Below are 10,500 nucleotides of genomic sequence, written 5' to 3' on the forward strand. Positions count from 1 at the left end.
CTCACTTGCTTTTAAATGCAATAATACTTGTTATCATATTCACTATTATCTGCTAAAGGCCATTTCAATTACTTTAACATGGAGTTATGGCTTACCCTATTATTCAAAATGTAAAATAAAGAATGGCTTAACTGGAATTACTTTGAAGATTGTGGCTATGCATTGCTGAATTTTACCAGTCCACTTTTGTCATATAGTGAAGTAGATGTATATGTACATAAAGTTTTCTGGTAAAAGTTTTCATCTTAGCTATAAAAAATATTTTTGTCACACAGGGGCTATTTTTGGAGCATTACAAGATATACTTGGGAGCCGTTCTGTTTCAAAGGAATATTATAATCAGACGGGCCGTATACCTGATTGGTGTTCTCTCAATAACCCACCTTTGGAAATGATGTTTGATGTCGGGAAAACTCAACCACCTCTGATGAAGAGAGCGTTTTCCACTGAGAAATAGAAGTTTGATTAAAAATCAACCTTGCTTCATATCAAATATTTAACCAATTATAAGCAAATTGTACAAAGTATGTAGGATGTTTTGTTATAGAGGACTATAGTGGAAGTGAAAGCTTTCTGTGTTTACTCTTTGCATTAATATATAATTCTTTTGACTTTGTTTCTCTTGTGTAGTGGTAAAATGGTAGCTGGTACTTATTGAGATTTGTTGTATTTATATCAATAAAGTATAGTAAAGCAGTTTGATTTTGGAAGTTTGTTGTGTGGCTTTTTTATTTTTTTGAGACGGAGTCTCGCTCTGTCACTCAGGCTGGAGTGCAGTGGCGCGATCGCCACTTATTGCAAGCTCCGCCTCCTGGGTTCACGCCATTCTCCTGCCTCAGCCTCCTGAGTAGCTGAGACTACAGGCGCCCGCCACCACACCCGGCTAATTTTTTGTATATTTAGTACAGACGGGGTTTCACCATGTTAGCTAGGATGGTCTCCATTTCCTGACCTCGTGATCCACCCGCCTCGGCCTCCCAAAGTGCTGGGATTACAGGCGTGAACCACCGTACCCGGCCTATGTTGCTTGTTTTTCAAAAAGAATAGTATTTCTCCACAGTTCACATAACCTGTTCTGGGCTCATTAATTGTGTTTCCAGCAGTAACTCCATTTAAAGCATAAATAGTGTTAACCATTACCAGTTATTTCAAATACTAACATGGGCCCATTTAAAAAAAAATTTATTTTGGTACTTGGGTGTCCATATTATAATAATGTTGTTTTTCCAGAAATATATTTGATCTTTGGACTGAGAATGTTTGGTGACATAGTCAAGAATTTGTTAAGCAAAGTGTGGAAATGTTCACTTTTTAACTTTACAGTTTTTTTAATGAGCAATTCTACATTTCTAAGAAAAAAGATACTTCATTTTTATATAAGGTTACAACTGCTTTATAAAAATGTATTCACAATGCCATTAATCTTTGCGTTTGTGCTTTATATCTTCTCAGGGCAGAGGTTCTTGAAATATGTACTCAATCATTTAACTTTTATTTTATTTTTTCATTTGTTTTTAATGAACGACCTCTTGTTGAAATTTTGCTGGCTTCATTCTTTCGGGATACCTGTGTCCTCTAATCCTACCGCTCTTCCATAGCACTCTTTCCTTAAGCACAGTATCCATAATTGGGGCACTTCTAACTTTTACCTTGTAATCGTTTCAACAGAGATTTTATCTTCTTTTCTGGAATATAAGCTCCATTAGAACAAGGCTTGTCTATTTCTTAACTTTGAAACCTCCCAGGAGGATTGCCAGGAATAGGTATACTATTATTTGCCAATTGGATGGATTTACTATTTTATTAACATTATCTCTTTTTTCAGTAAACATGAACTTTACATTTATATTGACCTCATATTTTGGTGAATTTAGATTATTTATGAGAAGTTTTCATCATTGAATAATATCAAAAACAGGATCTGTGACTGAAATAGAGCTTTAAAACTAGCTGTAAAGTAGCAGACAACTAGTGGCTGAAGTTAAGGAATGTAGCCCTCTGTTATAGGTTGAATTATGTCCCTCAAAAAGATAGGTTGAAGTCCCAACCCCTGTACCTTGTGAACGTGACCTTATTTGGAAATAGAGTTGCAGATGTAGTCAAATTAAGATGCAATCATTAGGGTGGCACCCTGATCCAGTAAGACTGGCATCTTTGTAAGAAGAGGAAGCCAGTTGTGGCAGCCCATCCCTGTAATCCCAGCACTTTGGGAGGCTGAGGCAGGTGGATCACTTGAGGTCTGGAGTTCAAGACCAGCCTGGTCAACATGGTGAAACCCTATGTTTACCAAAAATACAAAAATTAGCCAGGTGTGGTCCTGTATGCCTGTAATCCCAGCCACTCCGGAGGCTGAGGCAGGAGGATTGCTTGAACCCGGGATGTGGAGGCTGCAGTGATCCAAGATCACGCCACTGCACTCCAGCCTGGGTGACAGAGTGAGACCCTGTCTCAAAAAAAAAAAACAAAAAACCCCTAAGGAAAGGCATACCTAACATATTCCAGGATTGACAAGGAGACCAATTTGGCTTGTGTAGAGTGAGCAAGAAGAAAAGCAATAGTAGATGGGGGAGTGGGTGGATATCATGTAAGGATACATCTTACTGAGTGAAACAGGGTGCCATTGGAGGGTTTTGAGTGGAATGACAAGATCTGGCTTGTTTAAACCGGATTATTCTGGATGTTGTGTTAAGAATAGAGTTTAGAGAGACAAACTGAAGCAGGAAAATCAGTTAAGAAACCATTGCAGTAATCCCAGTAAGATGATGTTTTAAGCCAGGGTGCTAGCAGTAAAGATGAGAAGCCTGATTCTGGATACATGGAAGGTAGACCAACAGGATTTCCTGATAGATCTTATGTGGATGTTTCAGTTACCTATTGCTATGTAACAAACTTCTAAAAGTAGCTTAAAACAATATGAATCCTATTTGCTTATGGTTTTGTGGGTCAGAATTCAGGCAAGACTCAGGTGAGCAGTTCTGTTCCACGTAGTATGAGCTGGAGATAGCCACCTGGCTGTATTTAATTGGTGTGCTGGGATGGAAGGTCTAGGACAGCCTTGTTTACAAGTCTCAGTGTCAGTCCTCTCCACATGCTTTCTCTGTTTTCCACATGCTTTTCTCCACATGGCTGGCTTAGGCTCCCTCAGCATGGTGGTCTCAGAATACTGATTTGTTACTTGGCAGCTTGGATCCAAGCTCCATTGTGTGAGTTCTCCTCAAGACACTGTTTGCATCATGCTTTCTGTTGTCCTATTAGCCAAAGTTAGTCACATGGCCAAGTTCACAGTCAATATGGGAGGGGAATATTGAAAGACACTTTCACAATGGGGTTGGAGAGATAGGAATCAATAATGTTTCCAATATTTTTCATCCATGCAACTAGAAGGATGGTGTTACCGTTAATGGGGAAAAAAAAGGAAAACTACAGGAGAAACAAGTTTTGGGGCAAAGATCAAGAATTAGTTTTTGTACATGTTAAGTATGAGATATCTACTACACATCCAAATGGATATAGACGTTTGACATTTAAGAGAGAGATCTGGGCTGTCTTAAAAGTTTTGAATCGGCTGGGCACAATGGCTCATGTCTGTAATCTCAGCATTTTGGGAGGCCGAGGCGGGTGGATCACTCGAGCTCAGGAGTTCGAGACCAGCCTGACCAATATGGTGAAATCCTGTCTCTACTAAAAATACAAAAATTAGCCGGGTGTGGTGGCGGGTGCCTGTAGTCCCAGCTATTCGGGAGGTTGAGACAGGAGAATTGCTTGAACCCGGGAGGCGGCAGTTGCAGTGAGCCAAGATCATGCCACTGCACTCCAGCCTGGGTGACAGAGTGAGACTCCGTCTCAAAAAAAAAGTTGTGAATCATCAGCAAGTATCTGGTATTTAAAACTGTGAGATCACCAAGTGCATAAGTGTGGATAAAGAAGAGGACCAAGGACTCACCCATCCCTGGAGCATTCCCAAGTGAAGAGATAGGAGAGAAAGGAAGTAGCTGGTGAGATAGGGTAGAAAACAAGAAAGTATTAGTGTCCTGGAAGCCAAGGGGGAGATGCGGATCCAGCATGCAGTGATCAAATTTGTAACAAATTTCTGATAGTCCAAGTAAATTAGGCCTTGCAATTAACAATTCGATTTTGTGGAGATGAATGATGACCTTTTCATGTACAATTTAGTAACTAGTGGGGTGTGCCGGGAGGGGCAGGAAGTCCTGACTAGGGTGGGCTGAGAAGAGCAAGAAGTGCCTGACATCTGGGAACTAATCTAACACAGGTAAGCCTCAATGCTATTACAGATTGATGTGACGCTTTCAGCAAACTATGCTTTTCTTCTGTTTTTCACATAACATACACTTCAGACAAGTTGGTCACTGTCCAACTGAAAACACCAAACATCCCTCTTGGTAAAGGAGTGTCTTACTTTATCAGTTTCATCTTTATCCCTCCTTTAGTCTGCCATCCTTATAGATAAGATTTCAGATCCTAGAATTGCCCTGGTTTTCTGAGAGCACCCAGTTCAGAACCCCTACTTACTTAGACCCTCCCCCAAATTACCCAACAAAAGCCAAGATCCTATAATCACCATCTTACTGAATCACCCCACACTTCTCCCTTGTTGCCATGAGTAATAAACTAAACGTATTTGACAACAGGTGTGGGGGTTTTCTGCTTTTTTTGTTTGGTTTTTTTTTGTTTGGTTTTTTTTTTTTTTTTGGTCTATGGCTGAAGGACATTGTCAGGGTTAAGAGATGGGAGGGAGGGGAAACTTGAGCTTAGGCAAAAGGGGATGGGCTTTTGCTACACAGGGGAACAGAGAAATAGAATGGCAGCCTGTGAGGAAACTAGGTCGAAGTTTTTAAGATAAATAACAGCATGTTTGTGTGTTGAACGGAAAAATCAAGAAGGGAGAAAAATTGATCCTTTAGTAGAGAGCTGGGGGATGACACGTGGAGGGTACAGGATCGAGTGCTTTAGGTAGGGTTGGCTTCAGGTAGGAAGGAGCATAAACCGTTTGCCTACGTGGTCTGGCAGGTGAGATCCTGGAATGTGTCTGGCTGTGGTGGTCCGAGTGGGCGAGGACATTCTGCTGACTTCACAGTTCTCAGTGCAAAGGGGAGAAGGCGGAAACCTTTCCTCCCTCACATATCCAATTGCCTATCCTAATTTTCATATCTCAGTTGTTTTGTACGTCTTTAAAGAGCCTTTACTAGAATCTTAATTTCCTAGTATCCATCCCCAAGAAGAGTGGAAGAAAACTTGATGTATGCACTGGTGGTATAAATCTCACTACAAAAAGAACTATTTTTCATTATATATTTCTTCAGGGACAGACTCCATATTGAGAGGAGGAAAAAGGACAGAGAGAGAGAGAGAGAGGAAGAGAAACAGAGAAGGATAAATTGGTTCTTTTTCTTCGGAGTCCTCAGGTGCCTCTGAATGTTTTTACATCCGGTCTCTTAAATTTTGGAAGAGCAGCCAAAATGTGGGGCTCATAGGTTTGTTAAGACAACAATTAAAACTGCCGTCTACCACCAACTATCCAAGTATGCATAGTAACACAAAAAACTAGTCTTTAACAGTGGGCATTTGGTTTCCTCTGTATTTTAAGGAGAACACGGGGAGGACGTGTGATTTCGATTGTGCAAACAGTTTGTGACCTGTTTCGTTTACAAAAGGTTAACTTTTTAGTGGGGAATCTGGTTAATATTGAAAGTGTTTAAATTAATTCTGCTTAAGAACTCTGTAGTTTAAGTGCTTTACTGAAACCGTTTAAGTTTCAGAAAAATGAAGTACAACCCGTGCCCAACGTGGGGCTCGAACCCACGACCCTGGGATTAAGAGTCCCATGCTCTACCGACTGAGCTAGCCGGGCGCCTGTCGTAACGGCTTGCATTTCTACCTCTTGAGGAGTGTTTAACTACACGGTTTTATAGTCTTCGTGTACTTTCTTTACTAAAAAAATTTATAACGTACTATTAGATCGGCACTTCAGGATTATTTTTAAGAGCGTTCTAAATATTTAATTGTACTTAGATTTAAGAATGTTTGTATATGTATCCAAAGATCATTGAAAACTTATGCGAATCTTTATCATTACAGAGTCATTGAATCTTTTTAACAAAGTGTTTAAAAATATTTACCAACCAATATGTTTTGTTTACAGAAACACATATCAAGGCCATCCAACTTCCATCAAATGGCATTCCGGATTCCTACATGTTTGGGCTCCGCATTTAGAAACAAAGTCCAATCTCTGAGGGTTAGTTTCCCTGAACAACCGCGGGGCTTAGCTATTTTCTTTAGTATGGTCTGATGAAGGAGAGTTAAATTCAGAAAAGGGGGCTTCGAGTCAATTAATATAAGATCTTCTTAGAGTAATTGTCTAACAATGAGAGATAGGACGTTTGGAGGGTGCTATTATTTTCCTCAAGTGACAGAAGCTGGGAGGAAAGAATTATAGTCTCTGAATCTAATGGTAGAGAATGTGAACTCTAAGAGGCAAAGGGTCAGAAACCTGATTTTAATCAAATTACCATAGGAGATACCGGAATAATGTCATATGGAAATACATATATTCTGAAATGATGGTGAACCTTTCTAGATAAGAAATTCTGTCCGGGCGCGGCATGCCTGTAATCCCAACACTTTGGGAGGCCGAGGCGGGTGGATCACGAGGTCAGGAGTTCGAGACCAGCCTGGCCAAAATAGTGCCACCCCTCCCCCACCTCCCCGCCCCCAACTCCCATCTCTACTAAAAATACAAAAAATTAGCCGGGCGTGGTGGCCGGCACCTGTAATCCCAGCTACTCGGGAGGCTGAGGCAGAAAAGTAGCTTGAACCTGGGAGGTGGAGGTTGCAGTGAGCCAATATCACGCCACTGCACTCCAGCCTGGGCCACAGTGCGAGACTCCATGTCAAAAAAAAGAAAAAAAAAAAGAAAATGAAATTATTCTAATTTCTGTGATAATGGAGAGGGGTGTGGTGTTTATACTACTACTTAGCAGTGCAAGTTAAAGACCAATTTCTAAACCTGAAAATAACAAAGAATTCTTAGGATAGTATTCCCCAAAGCACAGTATTTGGAAGCTAGAAACCTGGGCCATCACATTTCCTGAGGTATTCAATTTAAAAATAATAAGATATGTCATAAAATAGTATACATTTAGAGTTGTTTTGCTCTGTCGCCCAGGCTGGAGTGCAGTGGCATGATCTCGGCTCACTACAACCTCCGCCTCCCGGGTTCAAGCGATTCTCCTGCCTCAGCCTTCCAAGTAGCTGGGACTACAGGCACCCGCCATCATGCCTGGCTACTTTTTGTAGAGACGGGATTCACCATGTTGGCCAGGCTGGTCTTGAACTCCTGACCTCAGGTGATCCACCCGCCTAGGCCTCCCAAAGGACTAGGATTACAGACATGGGCCACCACGCCTGGCCTTTTTTTCTTTTTTCTTTTGAGAGGGAGTCTAACTGGGCTGGAGTGCAGTGGCGTGATCTCAACTCATGGCGTGATCTCAACTCCTGGGTTCAAGCAATTCTCCTGCCTCAGCCTCAGCCTCCAGAGTAGCTGGGACTACAGGCATGCACCACCACGCCCAGCTAATTTTTGTATTTTTAGTAGAGACAGAGTTTCACCATGTTGGTCAGGCTGGTCTCAAACTCCTGACATCAGGTGATCCGCCTGCCTTGGCCTCCCAAAGTGCTGGGATTATAGGCGTGAGCCACCGCGCCCGGCCGAAAGAGCCCCCAAATTCTTAATTATTAGTAAATATTGAGTGCACTAGACACTCAAATAGTGTTTATCACACACAAGTAATGATGTTAATTAAAAGATTAACTGGATACCTAAACAAGTTTTGCGTACTTACGGTTTACCTCCAAGGCCAACCCTTCTGCAACTATTAACCTTTAGCTTTCTTCACCACTTTCTTGGACTATCTTGGTCTAAATCTGAACTCCCCAGGAAAGAACTGCAACCAGAGGCCAGGTGCAGTGGCTGACGCCTGTAATCCCAGCACTTTGGAAGGCCAAGGAGGGCGAATCACCTGAGGTCAGGAGTGTGAGATCAGCCTGGCCAACATGGTGAAACCCGGTCTCTACTAAAAATACAAAAATTAGCCTGGCATGGTGGTGCACACCTGTAATCCCAGCTACGCGGGCAGTTGAGGCAGAAGAATCGCTTGAACCCCAGGGGTCAGAGGTTGCAGTGAGCAGAGATCATGCCACTGCACTCCAGCCTGGGTGACAGAGCAAGATTCGGTCTCAAAAAAAAAAAGTTACAACTGGAATGTTTTAACGAGGGTTAGCTAAATTAAGTGGCTAGTCTTCCAAGTCATTCAAGTCCTTTTATCTCTCGATTTGTTCAAGAATAAAAACATCAATTGTAATGCTTCACTACTAGGAAAAAGCAACTGAAATTCCTTTTTCCCCCTTACTTTCTATATCCAATTCTGCAAGCCCTATGTCTTAGCCCATATTCTGCTGCTATAACAGAATACCACAGACTAGGTAATTCATAAACAAGAAAAGTTTATTTGGCTCATGGTTTTAGAAGTCCAAGAGCATGGCACTGACATCTGGCAAGGGCCTTGTGCTGTGTTATCCCATGACAGTGGATCAGAAGAGCAAGCGAATATGTGAGACAGAGAAAGCTGAAATCCAGTGAAATTCATCCCTGTATTAGGAACCCACTTCCAAGATAACTAACCCATTCCGAAAATGTCATTCATCCATAGTACCCTCATGACCTAATCACCTCTTAAAGGCCCCACATCGCAATACCATTACATTGGCAATTAAATTTCAACACGTGCTTTGAAGGGGACATTCAAACCATAGCACCCTACACGTCTGAAATCCATCTACACATTTCCACCTCTACTGCCACCACTTTAGTCCAAATCACTCTCCATTACTGCTAGCTCACAAAAGTGCAATAACTTTCCAACTAGTATCCCGGCCTCTCTTCTTTCCCTTAGCTATCATTCTTCACACAGAAACAAGAGCTCATTTAATGATTTAAATCAAATCATATAATTCTCCTGCTTTAAAAACTCCTGATAACCTCGCAGTAGAAAACCAATAATAAATGTGAAAAGAATGATGGAATTAGAAAATCACCATTTGGCAACCATTGTAATACTCAATTCAAATAAGAATCATCAGATATTAGAATTAATGAGTGAAATGTCGAGGCGTAAACAGGATGTGTACATATTCTCAAAGTATTTCCTCACAAGATACTAATTACAAAGGGAAAAATGACACATTATCAGGGATAAATCTTCAGCAAGTGATCAAAGTTAACATTATCAGCAATAAAACAACTAACATCATGTCCCTCCTAATATAATGCTCTGACATGCATGAATACAAGGTCATTTCTGTAGTATTCCTGCCATAAATGCATCACTTGAATCAAATAACAAAAAAATCAAACCTAAATTAAGGAATATTCTACAAAATAAATGGTTTGTATTCTTCACAAATGTTCATGCCATGAAAACTGAAGGAATACTAAGCAACTATTTTCCAGACTAAAGCAGACTGGAAACATGACAACTGAATGCAAGGTGTGATCTTGGATTTTCTTTTGCTATGAAGGACGTTATTGGGCCATTTACCAAAAAAAAAAAAAAAATGCATAAAGTTGATAGATCATAGTATTGCTAATTTTCTGATTTTCACAATAATACTGTGTCTATGTGAAATAATGTTCCTGTGTTGGGGGAAAATACACACTGACGTATTAATATTTAGGAGTAAAAAAATGCTGATACCCTATTTACAATCGGATTAAAATTCAAACCACTTCAAGATTTGGTCTCATGTGCACTTGTTCTCTTCCTGTCATTCTTCCCCACTTAATCATTATGAGAGGTCACTCTGACGTGACAGTTCCCAGCGCAAGCCAAGTTTTTTACTGTTCCCTAAACCACTGTCTTTTGTTACCCTATTTTAGTTTAAATATCACTCACTCAGAAAGTCATTCCCTGAGCACACTGCCTAAAGGTAGTACCTCCATTGTCTATTAAAGCACTCTTCCTTCTTACTATTTTGCTTATTTATTGTTACCTATTTCTTCCCACTGAATGGAAATTCCATTAGAAATGGGGGTATGTTCTGTTCACGGCTTTTTCTTGAACACATGGAATATATTAGCGCTCAAAAAATATCTTTAATCAGACTTATCTTTAACTCTTACCAAAAAGCGTTATACTCATAGAAAGAGCACTAATACTTCTGTAAAATTCTAAGCTGAATTCAAAGACGATACCCTTGAAGTGAAACTTCACGACAGCCTGAGCATAAGATGAAGTGGATGCCATTCTGGGTCAGGGTCGGGACGCGGAGGAAGACAGGTTACTTCGCGCCTACTGCTTTTTCTACTTTTTGTGAGAGTATACGAGCATCTCTCCCTTTGGCTTAAAGAAAGAATAAAGTGAGGAGAGAATAATAATATAAAATATAAATAATAATTCCAAAGAAAGGACTAGAGCAGCTTCT

The 10,500-nt window shown here is 40.6% G+C and overlaps 1 protein-coding gene and 1 non-coding gene across 3 annotated transcripts in view; one reads left to right on the forward strand and one right to left on the reverse strand.

Moving 5' to 3' along the window:
* The window catches only part of ACTR10 (actin related protein 10), a 34,541-nt gene extending 33,839 nt beyond the window's left edge, over positions 1 to 702 (forward strand). For both annotated transcript variants that reach the window (XM_054448109.1, XM_063651648.1), the window contains one exon: positions 276 to 702. In XM_054448109.1, the coding sequence (XP_054304084.1) occupies positions 276 to 457 (182 nt within the window). In that variant the 3' untranslated portion in view covers positions 458 to 702. The remainder of the gene's footprint in view (positions 1 to 275) is intronic.
* Positions 703 to 5,796: 5,094 nt separating this feature from the next.
* On the reverse strand, positions 5,797 to 5,869 carry TRNAK-CUU (transfer RNA lysine (anticodon CUU)). Its single transcript has one exon. It is a non-coding gene; the product is annotated as a tRNA-Lys (tRNA).
* Between the last annotated feature and the right edge of the window lie 4,631 nt (positions 5,870 to 10,500).

This window comes from Pongo pygmaeus, chromosome 15, assembly GCF_028885625.2.
Source record: "Pongo pygmaeus isolate AG05252 chromosome 15, NHGRI_mPonPyg2-v2.0_pri, whole genome shotgun sequence".
In the NCBI taxonomy this organism is placed as follows: Eukaryota; Metazoa; Chordata; class Mammalia; order Primates; family Hominidae; genus Pongo; species Pongo pygmaeus.